This window comes from Camponotus floridanus, unplaced genomic scaffold (genome assembly GCF_003227725.1).
Source record: "Camponotus floridanus strain SB8 unplaced genomic scaffold, Cflo_v7.5 scaffold3, whole genome shotgun sequence".
Lineage (NCBI taxonomy): Eukaryota > Metazoa > Arthropoda > Insecta > Hymenoptera > Formicidae > Camponotus > Camponotus floridanus.
The window spans coordinates 5,962,822-5,987,957 of NW_020229436.1; the positions used below are offsets into that span (position 1 = coordinate 5,962,822).

The 25,136-nt window shown below is 33.9% G+C and overlaps 1 protein-coding gene across 1 annotated transcript in view; it reads right to left on the minus strand.

Moving 5' to 3' along the window:
* Positions 1-895: 895 nt before the first annotated feature.
* The window catches only part of LOC105252487, an 82,860-nt gene continuing 58,619 nt past the window's right edge, over positions 896-25,136 (minus strand). Inside the window, exon 5 of the mRNA XM_025410061.1 lies at positions 896-1,493. Within this exon, the coding sequence (XP_025265846.1) occupies positions 1,287-1,493 (207 nt within the window). The 3' untranslated portion in view covers positions 896-1,286. The remainder of the gene's footprint in view (positions 1,494-25,136) is intronic.

Genomic DNA, 25,136 nt, shown 5'->3' on the forward strand with positions numbered 1-25,136 from the left:
ATAATTAATTATTATATTTATTATATTTATATATATCACAAGAAGCATGTTTTCAAATAATTTAAGAATCATAAAGTTGCCTTCCCTCTCTCTCTCTCTCTCTCTCTCTCTATATATATATATATATGTATATATATATATATACAATATATATATATTTTTTTTTTTTATTTTATAATTATATCATATTAAATTATATAATTTTATTATTTTTCCACATATATAGTACATAAAAATATAAATTCTAAATTCATTTAAATAAAATAAAATAATATATATATGTATATATACAATAAAAAATTGTGCGTCTAATTAAAATTTTCTTGTGTTACCACGTTTTGATTAGTACTTTAATACAAAATTAACATATTTATATGTTATTATTAATTTATATTAATTTATATGTTCTTATTATATTTATATGTTTCTTATTTTTATAACGTTTTCATGTGTTACATTTATGTCAACTTCCTAACTTAACACTTTATATATGTCTCTTAAAAATGGAACATTATTTTGAGTATTTTTAACATAATCATTTTAAACAATCAACATGTCTCAAAGTCAGTTTAACATTCTAAGAAAAGTTTACGTAAATCTTGAAATACAAATCTTGAATTTTGACGTACAAAATAATCAAATTTACTAAAATGTTCCTATTACAAATAATTTCAGTTAAAATAATTACTATTACATGTTAATGTCCTGCAACAATTCTTACGAATTATTGCAACGATTTTTTCATGTAATTTTTAATTAATTTGTATGTTTACATTACACTTAAAGTCACGCTAACAAAAATAAATGTAAAGTATTGCGTCAATTATTTAACATTTTTAGTTTGTCAATAAGTAAACATACGACGAATGAGTTATATCAACTCAAAATCCGGACTTTCTGGGACACGTGAAAAATGTAAAAATTAATATTTCATTTTTTTTACCGTCTATAAAATTCCAATGTTGGGAAAACCATTTGAGAATTCCCGATTGCGACCGGCTCCGATTCGGTGACTCGAGAGGAGAAGGATCTGAATCCCCGGAGTTGGAGCGCGCCGACGCGACGCGACGCACTCGTGAGCAAACAAAGTCGGCGACGTGGACGGGATGCGCCTTGTTCATATATGGACGACGATGCGGAGGACCCGCTCGCGGCTTGGTAGCATCTGCCGGCGTTTTCATTCGCCGTAGTTTGCGCTTCCCAGGCTCCCGGGGATGCACCTGGTCCTTACTGGTGCCGGTGCATTCGTCTCCTCTCCCTCGCCTTCTCCCTTCTCTCTTTCTCTTTCACCGTCGTTCCCTCTTTCGGATCCTCGCTTCACGTGATCCGCGCCACGGACATGCTCCCGTGAACTTGAATAGATCGATGGAGATACGGCCCTGGAGGATCGGCTCAATAGCGAGACACCCCGCCGTAGGTGCTCCGGCTTGTCGTTCCGGAGATTTATCTGCGTTCCTAGGTTCCTGGGTTTCTACGAGAGCCGAAAGCACGTTCTGAAAGATACGAGATTGGTGAACGGCGGATATATCGATAGGTGTATCATACCGATAATGCCTGGCGCACTAATGTTAAGGAATTTGTAGAGATTTGTCTTAGATAATGAGAGGCGCTTCTACGTAAAATGAAATGGAAAGTACTTCTAACAAATATGGTTATATTATGTTATGTTGAATTATTCGGAATTAATTCGAATGTTATTTAAGTGTGCTTACAAAACAGCAGAGTTGCTTCATTTTCGTTATTAATCTGCTGTCAGACTATGTTCGACGGATCTACTCGGACGCTTTTTACCGTCAAAATCTTGCCTGCAGGCTCTGTCCACGGAATATAAGCTGATGCGAATCTATCGTAATATTCTGATCGGATCTCTCTCTTGTCAGTCTATTAAAAAATTATTTAATAATTTATTTAGTGTTAATAAAATATTATAAAGCCGATTAATATAATTCATATATGTATTCATATATATGTTGGTATTAATTTTAAAAATAAAATTAATGTTGGTATTAATTTTAAAAATAAAATTAATATAAACAGAATATGGAAGAAATGAGAAAATTACAAAAATTGAGATCATGAACTATTACTTTTCAAAATATTACTAATAGATTCCGAAAATTTATAAAAAGTTTCTCTATATATATAAATAACGAATAATAAATAAGAAATAAATTTAGGATATATTATATTTTTATATGATATATAAGAATAATAAAATTACAATTATAAAATAAAATTAAGAAATAATAAAAAATAGAGAAAGACGCTTTTATGGTCTTCATCTTCGCAAAAATATTTATTCGCATAAAATCAAGAAGCATTTGCATTAAATACTGGCAGCTGTTTGACACGTGTGTTTATTATAGTGCAATGAGTTCCATGAATTCTGCCTTTGAATCATTTTTCTGATATAAACAAAAATGTCGTGAAAAATTATATAATAATAATGAAGAAAAAGAAACGTAAGATTTATCTGTAAGTAATAAAGTTTTCCCAATTAAATTCGTCAATTTTTTTATGCACGTTATATCCTAAAATTATCGCTCAATATTTTTAAAAGCTATTTGTTGACAAATATTAAAGAATATTTATTGATAAATATCAATAAATACCTTTTCAATAAAACTTTATATAAATAAATTTAATTATAATATTTTTAATATATTAATAATACTAATATATAAAATATATTTAATAAAATGACAGAAATTTTACGTTTTGGCCCATATCCAGAAATTTACACAGAATTACCGAAGATAAATAACCGAAGATTTTCGAGATTAAATCGATGATGAAACACTAGTTAATGCGTCGATTTTTTAAAATGCAATTTAAGCATTACACGACTCGAATAAAAATATTTATCTGTAAATATTTTCTTGTTTTCGAATTTTACCAGGCACAAACACACTACGTAGCATAAATATATTATAAAATAAACAGCATATTTTGTATAAATCAATACACATATAACTTAATCAATAAATTAAAATAAATTTAAAAGAATATTAATATATGCTATACAACGAAAAGAAAAAAGCACCAGTTGCTTATTATCTTGATTATTTTTTTACGCGTTCATGCTGACAATATTTCATGAGATATTGAAACAAAATATTATTATTTATTCTTGTTTCTTCACTTATCGTTGCTTTTGTGCAAAGATAAGCTTCTCATCTCGCGGATTTACAAGTATCTCGAAGTTAATAATCCCAGACTCGATAATAATGATCTCGAGCTGGGGCTGCGGGATCGAGGCAAAAATGCGGCCACCCCCTCGATTCTCCGTGTCGGGACGACGATGTTGGCATTAGTAAAAACGCGATATTGTCTGACTCAACAGGTTGTCGCCACCCCCCGCGCCCACATCTGGCGGCAGCCGAATGCCACCCCACACACCCCGCCCAGCTTTGTATTAAATAAACCTGACGATGGGGTGATTTCTCTCCCTTTTGTCGGACTTGTCGGAGGCGGGGAAAGTCAGCCACGTATACAGTCCATTAATGTATTAGTGATGATGTTATTAAGTACATGTCTAATTCAGTGTGTTTTTGCCAACATCTAACATGTGACAAAACTTTACGAGAGTTTCTGATTCTCTCTCCCTACCTTCCTCCCTTTTTCTCTCTCTCCCTCTTTTTCTCTTCTTTCTCGCTCTTTCTCTCTTTCTCTTTCTCTTTACATTAGATAATTTAGATTATCTCGGAGAAATTTTTGATTAGAATAATAATCAAATAATATTTATCTGAGCTTTGAATGATGAATAAGCATATCAAAGAAATTTTATAAAGAAGAAATTTTTTGTTTTATTTTGTATTTATTTAAAAACAATATTTATTAACTTTGATTTTCTTAAATTTCTTTAATGATATTAATATATTGTTATTTTATATTGAATTATTTAACATAAATATTGTTTTGATTTGTATTAATTGTATTAATTATATAAATATGAAATTTTAAAATTGCTGAATAAATAATTAATTTTAATATCTCAAAAAAAATCGTCTTCGAATCCACATTTGTTCGTTTTCAAGTTCGCAAACACGAGAGCGTCATCATTGCGAAAGGAACACACCATGTGTAATGAGAGAGCAGAGTTCGAGTTCGAAAATCCCAATCAGCTGTTTGCCAGATATTCGAACAAACAAGGGATTTGCTCCGACAATGGAATTGTGCTCTTCACATCTACACATGCTCGACTGCATATGTGTATATATCTTCCATATGCTCTCCGAAGTGCATAGGAACTCATGGAAATTTGAGAATAGTCGGCTGTATTTTGTATTTTTATATGACACGTGTTTTCACGATGTCTATTTCTGTGTGTCTTTATAAAATACAAAAAATACAAATTTTCTATATGCAATTTATATAAAATTTTACGTGCAATTTATACATAATAATAATTTTCATTAAAATCTATTTTAATGACAAAATTTTAATTATTATTATATCAAATTAAATTTATCATTGTTATTTTTCATATCAATATTAATTTTTTATGTTGTCTTTCTGATAATCAAAATTTATTTTGTAATATTTAGTGCAACAATGTTATATCCTTTCTTATGCATGACTTTAAGAAGAAAAAAAAATTGATTGTGCTGAGGATGGTCTAAAAAAAGGACTGAAACGTGCGTTACTTATATAGACTTTATAGTTACAATAATTTTATATTTATAACAAAATATGCCTTATTTACTGCATTTGGAATTTATTGATATTTTTCTCTCTTTCTCCTAATATATTCAGAAATCTATATGTATAAAAGCTAAATCAAATTCTAAAGCAAATCTAATTAACTATTAAATTCTAATGCAGTAAAAAATAAAAAGTACCCATTTAATTACATATCTTCTACAAATTCCTAATGATTAAAAAATTTGGCATTTATATATTACTGACACTAAAAAATAAATAACTTAAAACTAAAACGAATTGTGTCGATTCAACGAGTCAACGTTCGCTGTCAGATGTCAATAAAGAAATTTATTTCTATATTGTATTGAAAATTTGAATAGTCCGAGAAAATTCTGCTTGGCATAGAAAGAAATCGTTCACACCTTCAGCTCAGCTTTTTAAAACTAAAATTTAGTGTTTTCTTAAGTTATTAATAAACAAAATAAACTTTCTGTCAAATGTCCTAAAATTCAAAAAATTGCAATTCTTTTCTTCGACGTAGCATTTTTTTTATTGAGCCGTTTTTAAATAGAAAAGGATCTTTGATGGGTTAGAAGAAGTTTCATTGCTTCTCATAAGAATGTCTTTTCTCGAGAAATTCTCGAGAACTTAAAAAAGGGCTTTTTTCGAAGCGAGAAATAACGTAACAAAACCCTCTTTTTATAGAACCCTTTTTTCGAGTCGTCAACCGATTATTCGAGCTATGAATTTTCAACTCTTTCTTAGTGCATTCGAACTTAACCCTTTTTCGACGTATGACTCATAAAAGCTATCAAAAATCCGTCGTTTCGTCTCTTTACGGTATAATTCATCTTTTTCGCAATGCCCGGGGAACCCCGTTTCGCCCCAAAAAACCGTAGAAAAATCTGCGACGACCGTTTCATCCCCCTTTCCGTCGACATTATTCTCCCGTCCCCTCTTCCTCCCTCCCACCGCGTCGATAATCATTCTCAAACACACGCAGACGGCCTCCTCCTCTTCACGAAATCCAACTCTTGCTTGCTCTCCCTAAGTTCCCACGGAATCCTTTTTCCCAAAAATATGTTCGATCCTCTCTCGCGTTCTCTTTTCTCCCTCTCTCGCATGCTTCTTGCTCTCTTGTGCACACATATGCTCCGGGGGTTGCTTATGCCTTAGGAATCTACGTCGCCGCAGAAAAAAAAGGCTCTCGCGCGCATTGTCACGAACGAAATCCGTTCTACACGAGCAAATCTTGATGGACGTGAAAACGAAACTGGTTTACTAAGCGGAGAGAAGTTTGACGAGAGACGCGCTGGAAAATCGGAAAATAAAACTATCGTTCGCAGAAAAATGAAAGAGTTTTATAGAGCAATAGAGATTCTGCACAAAGAGGACGAGATGAACAAAATAATGTCGTAAGAAACACAAAGAGAATTCTCTTGAATTATCTTTCTCATAAATATAACTCTTAATTAATTATTGGCATTGTTTATTATTACCGTGATAAAGAGTATGAAATATTTACGAGTATTTCGCTAATCTTTATTAAATTTTTGAAACAGATATTTGTATTTCTAAAATTAAATTATTATATACATTAATTAAAGAGTTTTTATATTTTTTGCGATTTTAATTATTAATCATTGGTATCATTTTCATGCTAAAATATTATTATATTTTTTAATTAAAATTTTCGATATAAGCAAGCATTGTTTTATAAAAAATTTCGAAATTTTGGAAACCAAATAATTCGGAAATTTATTAGAAATTCATAATTTGCACACTTTTTCTTTTTTTTTTCAATGAACGATTGGTGTGTAATTTATAGTACTTAAAACTCACCATGTTTCTCTAAAATTTTTGAGATATTTATTTGATTTTTTAAGAAACGCGGAGAGGAGTTTGATGAGAGACGCGCTGGAAAATCGGAAAATAAAACTATCGTTCGCAGAAAAATGAAAGAGTTTTATAGAGCAATAGAGATTGTGCACAAAGAGGACGACATGAACAAAATAATAAATGTCGCAAGAAACACAAAGAGAATTCTCTTAAATTATCTTTCTTATAAATATAATATAACTCTTAATTAATTATTGACGTTGTTTATTATTATTGTGATAAAGAAAATGAAATATTTACAAATATTTCGCTAATCTTTGTTAAACTTTTGAAACATATATTTGTTTCTAAAAAAATTAAATTTATATGTACTTTAATTAAAGAGTTTTTTATCTTTTTTTTTGCGATTTTAATTATTAATCATTGGTATCATTTTCATGAAATATTATTATATTTTTTAATTAAAATTTGTGATATAAGCAAGCATTGTTTTATAAAAAATTTTGAAATTCTGGAAACCAAATAATCTGGAAATTTATTATAAATTCATAATTTGCACACTTTTTCTTTTTTTCTTTTCAATGAACAATTACTGTGTAATTTATAGGACTCAAAACTCACCATGTTTCTCTAAAATTTTCTAGATATTTACTTGATTTTTTAAGGAACCTTATTTTTTGAGACTGCATACTTTTGAATATCTCGAAATATCTCTTCAGAAATTCTTGTAGCTTGAAAATATCAATAACATACTTAACGAACTTCGAAATGATTTCTCAGGATAATGACTCTGCATGTCTATCTTAATTATCAGATTCGTTATTGTCCGTAATTATCGGCGCCACGAAACAATGGCGGAAAGAAGATCTCGCTCTTCCCTCGAAAATTTAAGACGACGACTCGTCTCGGAGTATCCGGCGCTCGGCAACCCCCATAAAACCGTCCAACCGGAAGGGGGTGTCTCCTCGAGGGGAAGAGGAAGGAGGGAGGGAGGGAAACTGGTGGCGGGACGCAAGTGCACGGAATAAGGTCCTCGGGGCTCCGCATTCATGAGCGCACTTTGCGCTCCTTCCTCTTCTTCTCGCCGATCTATAGGCAGGATATCCTCGGGACTCGGTTGAATCGTCGACCTACATTCCACGAGAATGCATCTCCACCCCTCTTTCCTTCTATCATCGCTGGTTTCATGGGAATGCGAGCGCTACCTCGCATACAACGCTAGAGATTTTACGTTAAATCAGCCCCTCAAGTGTGAAGTCATTTATCGAGGAATATTTTACTGAATGTATAAAGAGCGATTGCATGAACTGTCTATTTTTAAGCATGATAAGTTACATCGAAATAAATAGTGCGTAAGAATTTAAATAAATATTTTTTATGGGGTGTCTTTAAAGTAAAGGATACTTGAAAAAATTTTAAACAATTATTTAAACGATAATATATAATATATTAATTATAATATTAATAATTCCAACAATTATTGACTTATTTATTACATTGCGATAAGAAGTAAATATTTTGTCTATTCTTTCAATTTAAATTTATTCTTATCTACTCTGTCTTAATGTAAAAACTGTATAAATGTAAATATTACACGCAATTATTTTAATTTACTTTAAATAATCAGATGATTCTTGTTTGAAACTATTTTTTATTTATTCTACAGTTTTACCGAAGAATTCTCTAAATGAGAGAAATTATATATTTATTAATAAATGTAAAAAATTATTAAAAAATGTACAGGAAAAATTAATTCCTAATATAATTAATTCCTTAATATAATTTAATAATGGGAGATGGCGTATTATTTTATAATGTCAAAATGAAATATAAATAAATTTGTTGCAATTATGTACAAGTTTTATGGTATATATAAGCACAATCCCCGCCAATCTCATAAATAACTCGTATAATGCGTCTTTATACTCGTCGTTTTCGTTAAAGCGGCGGTTTGTGAAGTTGAAACAACCATCAGATAGCCGTTCGATAAAGCTACGGTCCGCTCAAGTATTCCCAAAAGATAGACGAAACACTTTAGCCCGAACGACGAAGCCGGAAGCGCTCGTCTTGATGCGGTGCGCTACGACGTACCTGTGTTTATCGACAACCTGTCGTTCCGACCTGAAGGCCGGAGGGCAGTAATCGCCCTTTTCTCCCCCTGAAGTTTACGCGGGGCAAACTATCGCGTTACACATGTCCGCAAGTGTATCCGTATAAAATTAGTATCGTATCAAAAGCACACCACGATTAAAGCTGTATATTAATCTACGTCAGGAGTCCGTCGTCGAGAAATTACGACCACCCAAAATAGATCGTATGCCCTTCTTTTCTTTATTTTTTATCCTTCATAAAAAGATCGTTTCAAGGAAAAATTATGTTCATCAGTCTACAAGTTAATATTGAGAATTGAAAGTAGAATTTAATTAAGTTAATATTAAAAATAAATAAAATTTATTTGTTTATTTTATTTATTTTTAATATTAAACGAATAAATTTTATTTATTTTTATTTGAATTAATTAATATTAATATTACAGCGAATATTAACGCATGAAAAAAATTATATTATTATTGCAAAAAATATAGCACACATTTATAAAAGCACGTGACATCTCAAAGGGCTTTGAATGAACGTCACGCAAATCTCTCGATAAATATTCAACTTTTTCTACGAAAGTTGTGGACTTTCGAGTGACAAGTTGGATAAAAGTGAGTGAAGATTGACGTATCGTGATGCATAATTTCTGAAAATAAAACAATGCTTTTTCGATGGAAACGAAGCGAGGATGAAAAATCTCACGTGTGTCTCGTTCTTTATTTTACCCGATCATCTTTATTACACGTTTACACGCTTATTCCGTCCACGCCGGGCGAGATATAATTTCGATAACGTCATTATCGCATCGAGAGATCCGACATCCGCGTGAATCGACGCGGAGGTCGACAGCTCGTAACAGGCTATCGACAACCTGTCGTTTCAAGGGCCCCATGACGCGCGTTGGAGGGGCCGAGGAAGAGAGTTGCCCATCTCTCACGAGCAGGCCCTTACGGAAGGCGGCTTCCTCTTCCTCCCCCTCGGAGGAAGTTATGTTAAGAAGCCGTCCAACTCGCTCGCACGCGCGTCCATATGTGTGACGTGCGACCTTTTTGTCACTCCGCTCTCTCTCTGCGGTTCTGGTCGCGTGCCGGACCGGAATCCGTCTCTCTCGCTCTCTCCCCTTTCTCCCTTTATCTTTGGACAGGCCTAACCTGCATTGGTGTACGAGGGTCAATCGAGGATTAACCTGGTTACACCCAGGCTCTGATGTAGGAAGTGACCGACTGAGGGCGACCGCAGGTGCCCTCCGGTTTTCCGTGAAATAGGGACACCACGTCCCTTGAATGAGTCGTGACGCATTTTTTATCATCGTTCAATGAAGTCCTTTACAGAATAAAACGCAACAATGCGCGCGCTACTTGTTCCTCCAGTAGTTTCTTTATTTTTGATATCGACTTTTAATCTAACATATTAATATTTTAAATCGACTTGAATCGCTCCCTTTTAAATCTATTTAATCTGTTATTTTTGTTCTTCGATTAAACCCGTGAGAAAAATTCATTTACTACTTGTTTAAAAAAAATATAAAAAATATAGAGACTCAATGCTTTTATAATTTAAATTAAAAATTTGTGGAATCAAAATTTTGTGGAATTGATAATTTATATGAGAAGTTGAGATCGAAAATTTTCGACTCTGATTATTGCGAATATTTACATTAAAAAGCTATATTATTATTGAAAAGAAATATAATATCATACATTTATAATGACACGCGACATGTTAAGGGGCTTTGAACGAATGTTACGCAAAACTCGCAATAAATATTCGATTTTTATTTTCATAGACTTTTCAAGCAGCTACTACTGTTGAAAGTTTCATCAATTCTATATAAGCTATATTTTGGATTCTGCGGGAACGATACGAGTAAGATTGCGCGATCGCAATTTTCTATTTATTCACAACAGATATCTCGCGATATAAAGTATTGCGGAGGACGAAATACGTATTTTCCGATATATACACATAGCTGAAGCGAGAAAACTAGCACAGTCAAAAAGAAGATGATCCTCGGGCGAATATAAGTCGGAAACGTAGAATACAATTTTTGCCTGTAAGCTTCGATCTTCGAAAATATTACGTCGAAAATTAGAAAATTGACAGCATGCTTGAGATTTTTTAAAAATATCTCTCTCTAAAAATTTTCTAAAATCTAATTTTTTATTGCTGAATATATATGTAATGTATGAGAAACACATTTTTATATAAAAGAGATAATTTTTTTGCTTAATATATATCGTAATATAAAGTAAAAAAATAGTATTTTTAGAGATATTTTTAGAGATCTTTCATTATTTTTCCAGGAAATTTAAACACAATTTTAACATAATTTTAATATTAAAATATCTAGCCTTATTAATAACATTAGTTAAAAAAATAAAACAACTTTCAAGCTCTCTCTTATTTTTTTTCTTAAATACATAAAGCTAGTAATCCGTCGACACGACTCGCGTTAACCTTATCTTCCTTCCTTCCGTTTTCCATGAGACAAACAAACACCGTAGTTCTTATCGACTTGAATCCACGATATAAGTTCCCAAAAAAAACCCTCTCGGTGTCGGACGAATGACATTTTCTCTTTATATGGCCATCGCCGGTATCTAAATTGCCGACGTAATATATGGGAGATAACGATCGCTTCTGATGCAGGAAGTGCGTCTGATTAAACACTTGCCCGATAGTTATTAGTCAGGAGATCTTGTCGTCCCTTTCATCTTCCATAAAGCAGGAAGGGAGCTGAAAATTCATATCACACTCGCTATATCGGCGGAGACTAAAGTATCGAGGGAGATCATTGTTGTAAATAAAAAAAAAAGAAAAAATTCTTTTCATCTCCGTGCACAACATAAAATCGGTGCTTTGTCGTTTGGCTTCCATTCTATTATTCGCGTTCTCGAGTCGCACGACGAGAACAACATTGCCACCTTGTTGCTCTCGGCATAAAGTTTACAACGGGTTAGAGTAAAATCGGCTTTTATTGGCTTTGCACTGCCAGAAAGTGCCGGGTAGTAAAGCAATTAAAGCCGAGTTCCACTTTGGCCAGCGCTCTCCTGCGGCTTTGTCCGCCTCCCCCACTCGGCGCAGCTGCAATTCCAAGTTTCAAACGGAAAATCGTAAATCAACGCACGGATGTTGCGTTTCTTTAATATCATAAAAATAGTTATGCGAGTAATGTGTATTTTAAAATTTTTACGCCTCGATGGCACCGTTTTTCAACCCCTTCTCTGGCATATCTGTATGTAATTTAGATACGTTATCCATAAGACATCTTAGATATAAGATAGAAATTCAACGACGCTGTTTATATCTGCTTTATTGAATTTTTTCATCTGAGGTTCAAGCTTCAAAAGTGCTAATTGCACAAGTATTTTATCAGATAATCAAAGAGAAATAATACAGAATAAATAAAAGGATACATAATTTTGCATATTATATTAAATGAATCACTTACTTATTGATATTTTGTTACATTATCCTTTTGATAGGATATTATAATAAGAGTTTTTAAATATTATTTAATTGTCAAATAACAGATTAATCATATTAATCATAGAATCAATCGATTTCATGCAATATTGATATTTATCAATCGTCTAATATTATTTTCATAAAGTTCGATTAAGATCTGTGACATTATTTTTAATAAAATAATGTCATAAAATTGTTTACCACTCTTAATAAATTATACAAAAATTGTATTACAACTTTTCAAATAATTTAAAATAATTTTTAAACGACTTCTTATACAATAATATACTAATTAAATTAAAATATTATTTAATTTACAATATTATCAAATATAAATAATTATTTTAAAATATTTTTTTCGTCTTTTCAAATATCATTTGATTAATGAAAAACCATAATAAAATCAAATTGCTTATATTCAGTGTTCAGATCTCGCGATCTCAGAATTAGATTGAGTCAAAATAAGGAGAGTGACATTTAATAATATCTTATTTCTATGCGATCGCAGAAGGTATTAATCAATCCGGATCGAATTATTGTGCACAACGTCGTACGGTAATTTATTTTCATCCCAGAGAGGAGAGGGGGCAGAGAAGGAGATGCGTCTCCCCAACGTTGAGGAACGTTACGCTAACAAACATTAATTTGCGCCTCACGGTCGATGTATCGAATTATTGCGGGCTTTCGAGAGGTCTGCCCTCGCCGCGTCGCTTAGGCCAATCGTGAATCAAATCGCATTAGCCTCGCAGATGCATATTCATGGGGAACGTATGGCGGATTACGCAGGTTCCGTTGTACCCCTTAGTCTAGCCGACCGACGACGGGGTGTTTTGCATTTTCTCCCCACCCTCCTCCTTCCCTCCGCCGAGAAAGGGCTCCGCGTCATATTTATCTCGAAGTAAAACGACACGGTTAAACGAAATTGCTTCTCTTTTCATCTTCTCTCCCTTCTCACCCTCTCTCTCTCTCTCTCTCCCCTTGTCGTTCGCTTTCAGAATCTGCGGTCGTTGAATGTTCCAACGGATAGAACTTGATCGATTTAGCAACAGGCGAGAAGAAGACGAATCTTTTTATTACATGGGAACTAGAGTAACTTGGAAAGAGAAATCGGAAGGCAGTGGATAAATGATATAATTAATAATATTCCGTAATTATGCACTGAGACAAAAATCTGGTTGCATTAATTAGAATTCTGGTAGATTCAACCAGTATGTCTGGAAAATGGACGAACCAGAATTCTTGTAGGAATTATCAGATGAATCTGATTAATTTCTTCCTGTTAAATTTATCAAATTTTCTGATTAATAATACTAAACTCGCCAGCACCAAATCGTCTAAAATTTTTTCCATCTAATCTCAAAAGTCTGTTTAATATTCTGAATTCCAACAAGATTATTGGATAAATTTAATCTAGATTATTGAATAAATTATTTTAAATTCAATTCGTTAGAAATTAAACTGATAAACAGTGATGCAAGAAGAGGATGCAGCTCAAACACACACGATCAGAGAGCTAGCGTTCTCTTTCTGACACTACTGCTCGTAAGAGAAAAAAAATATACTTTGGATTTAATGTTAATACTAGTTCTTTATATACATTTCATGGCAAATATTAAATACGAGTTAAGTTAAGAGTAGTTCGTCGCTTAGTGGCAAGCAAAGAAATTAATGTAACAAGAAATTTTATAGATCCAACCAGAAAATCCTTAGAGTAAAATCTATTAAATGTTCTAGTTATAAAAAATCGAATCTTATGATAACTAGAAATTCTTGTTTGATTTAATCAAAATACCTTCAATCATGTACGTCTTGTTGGTACAATCAAACGATTTTTCTCAGTGTGCAAATATTCCATCAAGATACGAAGTAATTTAAATCAAATGAATTTATTATTGAAATTATAAATTAAAACAAAAGATGTTATTTTTTTAAATTTTATAATTTCAATAATAAATTTATTTGATCCATGGAAAATAAGATTTCCAACGGGTGAATTTTTTAACGATATTCCTTAGTGTTTATCGTTCACGGATATATTTAATATCTGCGATGAAAAATTTAGCAGACACGTTTTCCTCGATTGCACCTGACCAGCTGTGATAAATCGGAGTCGATCCACAAGCTGTGGATATTCGACGGGGGAGGTGTGAAAAAAGGTGACACGATTATCCGAAGTTCATCGGTCCTCTTCACGAACTCGCTAAGCCACGCATTAGAAACATCCGGGCGGAGTTATTCAGGTTGAACGCGACTCGTTCTCCCCTTCCTTCCCCTCAAGCTCGTGCGAGCGCACGGGACGTGTGTGTCCTGTCTGATCGCGAATGCTCCCGGAGGATTATGAGATGCCGGAATGACGAAGTGGCAGTCCTCCGAGTTCTTTTCTCTTCCCTTTCTGCCGTTCCTGTCCTCCTCACAGGTCCGTCCCTTTCGCCGATTACGCGGACATTGTGTCATCCGAAGGATTAACCTTGGCCCATCTGGAGACCACGAGAGCCTCCACGAATGGAATCGCGAAGCATGGAGGAGACTTTATGAAAAATCTTAATGAGACTAATCGGATCGATTTTCGTCTGTTGTTCGCGACAAAGAAATTTAGTTTAAACTGTCTAGCCCTTATAACTCTCTTTTGGAGACTCTATTCTTTCAAAAGGACATGTAAAAATTCAGTATCAAAGTTTATTGTTGTCTTAAATGAAAAGTTACAAGTTATATAAATAAATTATAAGTTATATTTGTTTAGATGTTAATAGTTTTTTCCATTTAATTAAAATATGAAAAAGATTTTATTAATTAATTCTAGATTAGTTTTCATTATTCCTCATTATTTATTGTTTTTATATTTTAAGGCGTTTAATAATTTATACATGAAATTTATATATATGTTTATATATAAATTTTTATATGTTTAAACTTTTAAGTAATTTTTATATGCTTAAGCTTTTAATAATTTTTGATATTTTTACTGTAAATTATTTAGCATAAATTATCTAGGACATTTTAAATTTGTACAATTAAAATAATATAGCATTTAAAAAAAATTAGAATTAAATGGCATCACTTAAATAAGACTGATATTATAATTGATAATAAACAATTAAAAAGATGGAAACTTGATTAAAAGTAAAAGAAATACTGTTAAAAAATATTTCTTAGAAGCTTATAAAATTATTTAAAAAATATTATAATAATGTTACTTATTGTTAGTATCAAAGTAAAAACAATTATTATAAAAGTCTCTTAACAATTATATGTATAAATAAAATAATAATAATAAATATGCCATTATAATAATTAAATTTGTAAAACAGTTAAAATATATAAATGGTTTATATTAGCGTAATAATAAAAACGGAAACATATTAGCTTGATATAATGTCAGAAAAATTTTAAAGAATTTTTATCTTTTCGAAGACTATCCATTCAAAAATGTAAATAAATTTCTCAAAAGAATCTAAGATCTGACGTACAATTTGAAAATTGAAATCTGACAAAACACTGTTGACTGATGTTGCAGTTCAGCTGCCGGGGATCAAATGCGTATCTGTATAAATGGTACTTAAACAAAGAGACAATCCAGGATGGAACATCCAGAAAGTCGAAGCGAAAATCCGCAAACCGTCTTCCTTCCGCGTGGATCCTGGGGTTCTAAAATATTTATGTCCTTGAGAAAGACAGCTGCTCGCAAACGCGAAGGGATTATCGGCGTTCAAGTCGCGATCTTCCGCGACGGAAATGACGGGTGAAAAGGTTGTGGAAGAAGCGAGCGCGCGGCGAGAAACTCCGACGAGGAGAGCAACAATCCCTCTCCGGGGGATGCTAATAAACCTCGCCCTTAATGAATCCATTCCGAGGTCGCGGAGAGATCTCGAGATACAACGCTGATGTATACTCTCACGTGCGCGCGCGCGAACCAGGACTCTCTTCCAGGGGTCCACGACGGGAATTGTGTCCCACGCGCTGGTGGGATCTTTTCCCGCAGGGTTTTACGAAACCGCACAACCGGGAATGCTCCAGCTACTCGAGTAGAAAACTCAAACCTGGACCTGGTCCCGAAGAAGCGCCTTCGCGCCAACGACAGATTTACGGTTTACTTTCTGTGACATAATGTATTCTCGGGCCCCCTTTTCCTCGCCAATTTAAACTGTGTTTGCAAGCAAATCGAGGGGAGAAGAGAGCGACTTTATAACTACGTTAATTAATAATTTTGTAATGCTAAAAACGAATTTGGCCACAGAATTTCCCTAGCATGTCAGATTTTTGAGTAATTTGTAGTTGAATGGTCCAAAAATCGCTATTTTGGCCAATTTCATGAATTTATTGTGGAGAAATCAAATTTTTTGAAATATTTCTGTCAATGGCATCGTATAGTACTCACTTTCATCTTTCAAATCCACTTTCGATTATCGCCGCACGATTTTTTTTCGCTCAGATGTACAAGTTATAAGACCGGTCAAGCACAGGGATCCAATAAGCTATTCTAAATCAACCGTCTTTTTCTCTATCTCACTATGAATCAAATTAGGGTAAAAACATACATTATTAGATGATTTAGAAAAATTTATCAAAATGTGTAACAACTGCATTAGATATTTCTTTACAATACTTTTTTGGGCAACCGAACCTGACAGTCTTTTCAAATTTCAAGATGCTGAATCTAACATATATATCTATGTAAATTCTCTTTAACGTAAATTTTCTTATAACTTCATACTTATATATCTTAGCAAAAAAAATTGTGCGGCAGTGTAATCAATAGTGGATTTAAAAGGCGAAAGTGAGTACTATACGATGCCATTGGCAGAAATATTTCAAAACTTTGGTTTCCCCACAATAAATTCATGATATTGGCCAAAATAGCGATTTTTAGACTATTCAACTACAAATTTTACTATCAGTTATTAACTAGGCTTAATTAAACTTAATTGAAAAAATTCTACTTTTTATTTCAATTAAATTCCATCCAAAATTTCAATTCGTGCGCATGATTTATAAGATTGTAATACACATATAACAATATAATATCATGCGCGCTATTTTATGGCTTGATCAATCAAGAAACATTATATTAAACATATTACTTTATATTAAATATTGACACGTTATTACTTAGAAAGATAGAAATCGTTGAATGTAAAATTAAAGTAAATTTAGAAAAAAATTGATTAATTTTATAGACACACATTTCTCTTTCTCTGTATCTTATTCTCCGACCGACGGGATTTCATCGACGATCTAGATCCTTTGGTGAGAACATGACTTCACATGTGTGCGTGTAACCCGTCGGAGATGAATAACGTCGGCGCCTTTTGTCGCGGGAATCGGGTATCAGGGATTTTTCTTTAATTTAGTCGCGCCGGCCATCCGAATAAATCGTCAAGTATGGCCGGGGGTTAAGCGAGATTTATAGGATTATGAAATGCTGTCGGAGAATTTACGGCAGAGCAAATGATGTGTGCACGATTTTAATCGTGGCGCGCTATCAGTATGGATGTGAGGAGCCAGAGAAAAAAAGGGAGAAAAGAAAAACGTATTATTTAAACGTTTTATTTAATATTATTTCAGAAAATTTTATATCTCTTAATAAAATATTTTCTTTGCTTGTATTTGCATTTCAAATACACAAACAATTATATTAAGGATATTATTTATTTATTATTATTATTAAAAGAGATTATTATTATTATTATTATTATTATTATTATTATAAATATTATAATGTGATATGAATTTTTATTTCATTATTTCATTATTTACACATGATATATATTTTGTATGCGTTTTATTTCCGAAATCGACGCAATTCCTCTCGCATAAGTCTAATTGCGCGATGCTCTCTGCCTACGAAACAATCGCCAAGACTAACGTGAGAGAGGAGGAGGAGAGAGGAAGAAGAAGGAGAAGAAAAACGGCGATGAAGAGAGAGAAAGAGGAGCATCTTCTGCGAGAACTCTCGACTTACGTCGCTCTCTGTTATTTGCCGAGCGATCATCGGGCGAAGTTTCGCAGAGCCGGCTACGAGATTGCCAGCCTTCCACGCGCTCGCGTAATTACCAAAAATCAAGCAAGAAGACCGAAAAGCCATCAGCGCCGGTGTGTTTCTGCAATTTTGGCGCGGCGGCCATTGACACGCGGTCGCGCTGGAACTAATATGAAGCCAAGTGCCATGCATGGCGACGCATCGTCCGAAGGAAACGAAGAAATGAAGAAGACGAAGAGGAGGAAGGAGGAAGGAAAGGACGACACTGTCGCGTCGTCGACGCGATGATGTTGTCGGACTTTATGACGCGTGTCTCCCTCCGTTGTTGTTGACGACGCGCGGTATGTAAAGTACGTCTCAATTTATTGTTCAAGTGGCAAAAAAGCCGAGACAATTAGTAGCGACAGGTTTCTCAGATTCCTGATTTTGTTATTAAATTTTTCAAATAGGTTTCTTAGATACGAATATTTTTATTAATTTATTTTTTTATTTTTATTATTTTTTATTATTATTACTTTTGTTATTTTTGTTATTTTTATTAGTTATATCTGAGGTATTTAGAAATTTGAAAAACAGAAAAAAAAATTATCGCAATAAAATTATAGCCGTGATTGTTTATTTTTATTTTATGCACGCATAAAGAGAAATCTTGTTGAGAATTAGTTTTTAAATCGAGCGAAAAGAGAAAAGAGAGATGATCGTTTCATTTCCTTTTCGAATATTTCAATTAATATTTCAGTTAATTTCGAATAAAATTATTATTCTAATTTTTATTATTATATTTTGAATAGAATTTTGGATATTTCAATTAATTTTAAATCAAAACATTTTTAATATAAACTTCTGATTGTGATAAACTTTTGACTTGTAAAATTTCTATAATGACACTTTATGGTTTATACACGGTAAAAAACATTTTGTATTTCTATTAAAATTTTCTCGTGTAAACATTTTTGTGTTAAATTTTTATACTCTTAATGTAACATATTATCGTTGCATTATTTTGACATTTCTGCGTTGAGTTAATATTCACCGTTTCTAAGAGTTAAAACAACACAATTAATATGTAAATGCACGAAATATTTTGATGAAATATGTTATATGTTAAAATGAACAGATAAGTTGTGTTATTTTTCTCTCTATCACAGTTTCCATATGTTAAATCAACATATCTCTTCTGTTATTTATCATAAAAATGTAAAATTAACATTTTCTTTTAATTAAATTTAACATTATAAATATGTTAATTTAACATAAATTTTATTTCCAGATAAAGTTTAAGTGTTACACTTTTGTGTTCATTTTTAAACATATTACTTGTGTTATTTATTTACATACTTGCCTTCTGTTAAATTAACATTAAAATTAGAGTGGATATATTTCGTATTAAACATTAAATTGCGCTTTTTTTGCGATATAAAAAACGCAATTCATTATTGTATCTATTACACTATTACTGTCCACTATACTACTTTAGTTTATTCTACAGGAAACGTAAAACGATACGTTATTGGATGCAAGAAAAACGAAGGACAAAAATATCGGAAATTTGAAAGTGCGAGAGAGAAAAAGATACAAGAGAATATTGTCGATGCACACAATAAAGGCGATGATGCCGGGAGGGGAGAGTCGCATCCTTCAAAAAGCTTAGTCGTTTACCGCTTCCTCGGCCTTCCTCGGTTTCTCTCTCCCTCTTCTTCTCTTTCTCTCTCTTCTTCCCCTCCCGTTTTTCTCCGCCTTCGGGGGCGAATTTCCTAACGTTTGCCACCCGCTGCGTTTTTTTTTCTCCTCTTCTCCGGCGGACACAATGCTTGTCGGACTATTCTGCAGCGACAATCGCACGAAAATCGTGACGGTTTTACTATCGTCGGAGATCCATGCCAAATGCGTACCGGCTGCATTCAGCCAACGTGCCTCTTTATCTGCCCTTTTGCATCTCACGCTGCAACCCGCCGCGTGAAAACGTACGAATTTTCTCGCGATATTTCACCTTCGCGCGGACACCTTCCTTAGAGAACTCGGATTGTTCCCCGCTCGGGGGTAAGATAAGATATTTCTTAAACCGGTCCTCTTTATCGATTCGACCGGCAGTTTCGACCGGCTTTATTACTCGGACCGTCAGCTGGTGTCCGTTTTTCAAATTTCCAAATTTTGCATAATCATCAAACGCGACATATTTATTATCGCGACTTAATATTCATTAGACGTTTTCGAATCGAAGCCAAAATAGCCTCCTAGCGACCCTGAATTTTGCGAAGAATTTTATGTGAAACGTATAAATATATTGCAAAGTTAAAAAAAAAATATTTGAATGTTGAAATAAAAAAGCATCATGCAATATAAAATAATTATAGACTCATATCCATTATTTCGCAAAGGATGCAGAAGGAACAACACATCTCCAAACGTTGGAGGTTACAAAATAAAATGTGTCCTTTCTTTCGAAATTTTTGAAGTCGATCGCGACAAGAAAATTCATTCGTCTCGTTCTGATAAATATTAATCCGCGTCCGACATAATTTTCGCCGGATCTCTTCGCGTTTCCCATCGAGGTTGACTCCGTTACGAAAAATTACGTTCGGACTTACTAGAGGTCGGGATGGAGGAGGGATTGAAAACAAATCCTGGGTTCTCGGCTCTCCTGGGACACGGTATTCCCTGTACCTTCGTAGCGCCTCTTCCTCTCTCACCTTTCTCCCCCTTTCTCCCTTCCGATGTGCCGTAGATCGCCGTCGCGAACGACGGCTCTCGTCGAGGATAACGTAAATAATTCCGGGGCGACGTGGCTCCATCGGCGACGTACAGCCTCCGACTCGAGAATTTATTCCGCACTTTCCATGTGGGAATCGAAACGCGCGTCACGAACCCCCGCGACGTTTGACGGCGCATGTCTCATTGTTTTCATAATGAAACAGCTGATTTCTGTCATCACTGTTTTAGGTGTAACGATCGACTCGAGGAGAGAAAGAAAAAGAATCAAGAGTCTGGACAAATAAGGGTCGGACTCGACCTTTCAATCGTAAAATTTGTGAGTTCCTTTCCTAAAATATGATGGAATTCGCAGAAAATGACAAAATTAAGTAAGTATTTGTGTAAATTTTACGTCTCCATTTTCATCGCGAGATGTCGATCGCGAGACCTCTCTCTCCCGAATGGCTCCAATTAATCCGATTATAATTGACCACATGTAGCAACCCTAAGCATCTTCGCTTATCTCTGCACGAGCAGAAAGCAGGCCTCCGTAATTTAATAAACGTCACTGGCCGCGCGACGTATTACGATTACGAGATTTAATCCTCATCGGTGTACAAGAGGCGGAACGCGGAGCTATGAAAATAAATCAGACGCGAAGTTTCCCACCGAGATTTGGAAAATCCTGCCATTACCGAGTGCGGCTAATCGCGACTTTGGGAAATTTCCGCCGCAAATGTGGAGAGCAGCTCGAGAGCGTCCGTAAAGGCCGAACAGAGAGAGAGAGAGAGAGAAGGACACGGAGGGTGAATAAGGATCTAGAGATCGGGGAAAAGGACGGAGGAGGAGAGGATGCGTGCGGTCAGGACGTCGCACGTGTTCGCAAAATGTCCTCGCTAAAGCTGACGTGGTGTTTTCCTATGCACACAATGCTCTCTGCGAAGGCTGCGCCGGAAGGAGAGAAGGAGGGGGAGAGGGTGGCGCACCAGGGCGTCATTTTTCTCATCCCCGACGAGCTCGCAGAAATACGCTCGCATGGTCGCAATTAGTCGAGCCCGGTCGAGGAAAAAGGAGAACGCCGAATGCGCTCTCGTCGCGCCAGGAAGTAGTTGTTAATCTTCGTATGTCGTAATGGTACAGAAGAAGTAACGTCTCTCTCTCTCTCTCTCTCTTTCCTTATGAAAAGTGCATCTCGGCGCATTTAGTCGCGACTGTAAAAAGAAAGAATCCTCTCTCTTTTGACGCCATTCATTCTTATGATCATTTTTATAGCGGTTTTTATATCATTTTTACATCGCTTTTTATATCACGGTCATATATTCATTATCTTAAGATATGTATCTTAAGCTGCATATATATTACACATGCAATATATTATATTTTATTTTAATTTCCATAATCTTTTATTATTTCGTATAACGTCAGTATATTTGCAGATTTTAATTAACTTTACCATTCAAATAAAAAATATATGAAAATGAAGATTGTAAATAAATGTTATTGTAAATAAAATTAAGTATTTAAAATAAAGTTACTGTAAATAAAATGCTCGAATTATTAATATTATTTGCAATATTTATGATTTTAACAAAAGTAATATTCATAAGAAATAGATATATAATTATCATTAAAGTTGAATGAAAATTATTATTAAATAATTGTGAAAAAATTTACAGGTTATTAAAATAAGTTTTTAAATTTTATATGTTGTACTTTTGAATTTTTGTGAAAAAAAGAAAAAGCAGCTATCATGAAATTAACTATTGAGAAATTTTTAGTTGTGCGATTTCGGAAAGATTTTGAATAGATAGCGAAGCACTGGAAAATCTGGATCGAAAACTCGAACTAAACTTTAATCCTTGGTGGCACCTGAATAAACAGCGCTGGGCGGCGCGGTATCCTTGTCAAAGAAGACTAATGATTCGAGAGAATCCTTCAAATGTACCAGAAACTTGTATGAGAAAATTGTAAGAATTCGCTTTGACGTGAGTGTCTAAGAATTAATGATCCGCAGAGCGACAAGTAACAAAAGTAAATATGTTAAGTATCTCTCTATCTCCGTGACATTTAATTTATATACATATATATGACGATGATCCTGCAAAAACAAGAAAGAAATTGTTTGCGTGTGTAAAATAAAAATGTGTTGTTTTTTAGGAAACAATTTTGTGTGAAAAACATAAAAATTTGGAAATCTTAAAATTATTTCATTAAAATTATCTTGAAATTATCTTGAAATTATCTTAAAATTATCTTTAAATTATCTTTCATCTTAAAATTTTTTGAAATATTTTTATATATAATTTCTCTTCTCTCCTGTTACGCATCGTTGAAAATTTTTATGTAAAACTTGCGGATATAAATTGTTCGTATTAATATTATTATTGAAGAAATTCCTCGATTTTCAAGGATTTTCGGATCCAGCAACACAACATTGTCGCAGATACAACCTCATCACCTGCCGGTTCGTAGCTCAACATCGTCTCTTTTTTTCATCACTCGTCTTTCGCCGAGTTCGCTCGCAATTTCGTAAACTCGACGATCTTCGGCAGCCCGCAAACTCCATAGAGCTTCGCAAGCCGAGAGCCATCCGACATAGGAAGAGTCCAGGGATCTGAAGGTGGTGGTGGCCAAAGTGTGTGGCTATCGATCAGTGGTCCACCCCTGTGGTCTCCTACTCGCTTACTCCCTCGTTTTCTCTCGCTCTTCCTCCTCCTCTCCGTCCAACCTCCCCCGACCTCATCTCAACCTGCTCTTATCCCCATCCCCTCGAGTTACACCGAATTTACCTAACGTAGGCGCGCGCGATGGCTAGCCCCTTTCTCGTCTCTCTTCCTCTCTCCTCCTTTCCACCCTATCTCTCCCTCTTGGACGGTGTTTACTTTCTCTGTCTTCCGCACCGGTTCTCTCCCCTGATGCCAGCATCTCCTCTGGACCCTTTGAGAGCCGAGCCTCGAGGAGGCCTAGAGAGGTTAGAATCGGGAGGGAACGAAAATGGAAAGAGGGATACAAATAGAAGAGGGAGAGAGAGGAAGAAAGAGAGATGGCTTGTTATGGACGTGACGGACCCTTCTCGCTCGTCGTTGCTCTAGGCCAACAGCTCGCAGAGAGAGGGGAAAGCTTTTAGAGCTTGGAATATTCACGAGACCGAAGGCTTGGACAAGCGAAACACGTCTCTCCCACGCGCCCCCGATATTCGACGCTTCTTTCGACGTCGGCGCCACAGAATCAAATCGAGAGGGTCAAGATCGGCTAAGCCGATTCCTCGAGAACTTATTCTCATTATTTCCTTCTCTTTTCGCGTGAGAAATCACAATAATTACAACATGAGGAAATTCTATAAAAGCATATCTTAAGTACTTAAGGATGTATTGGAGATATATTGCTATCAATGAGATCGCCGTGAATTTTTAATTTAACATTCTTAATAACATTCTAAATCGTCATGAATTATTTCAAATTTTTTTACTTGCCCCTTTAAAAGTTATTAATTTTTGAATTTTGCGATTTTAACATAGGATCTTATGTAAACGTTCAAGAGACAGGTAATAAATTATTCACAAACTATAAAAAAACAATGATAAAAATTTCATTTTGTAATATTATATTCTTCATACATGTAAAAATGTTCCCACAAAGTTTTAAAACGATTTACTTGCTCGTTTTAAAATTATTATTAAAAAATAACTGTGATTATCGGTTTGACGTAACATTGATGATAAAATGTGGCAACATTTTCTTGGAAATTAAGACCTATTTATATTAAAGAATACTTTGAAGTATGATTTCGTGATTTTTAAAAAATTTTTGATCAATTAGAATTCGTATTCTGCCCAACTTTAATTATACTTTCACGGTAAAAAACATTTTGTATTTCTGTTAAAATTTTCTCGTGTAAACATTTTTGTGTTAATTTTTTAACATACTCTTATGTTAATGTAACATATTATCATTGCATTATTTTGACATTTCTGCGTTGAGTTAATATTCACCGTTTCTAAGAGTTAAAACAACACAATTAATATATAAATACGAATTTTTGATGAAATATGTTATATGTTAAAATGAACAGATAAGTTGTGTTATTTTTCTCTCTATAACAATTTCCATATGTTAAATCGACATATCTCTTCTGTTATTTATCATAAAAATGTAAGAATAACATTTTCTGTTAATTAAATTTAACATTATAAATATGTTAATTTAACATAAACTTTATTTCCAGATAAAGTTTAAGTGTTACACTTTTGTGTTAATTTTTAAACATATTACTTGTGTTATTTATTTACATACTTGCCTTCTGTTAAATTAACATTAAAATTAGAGTGGATAAATTGGGACATGTGAAATATGTTAAATTTAACACAAAATTTTTTACTGTGTTGGATTAACTTTTGAGACAGACGGTCTGTCCAATACA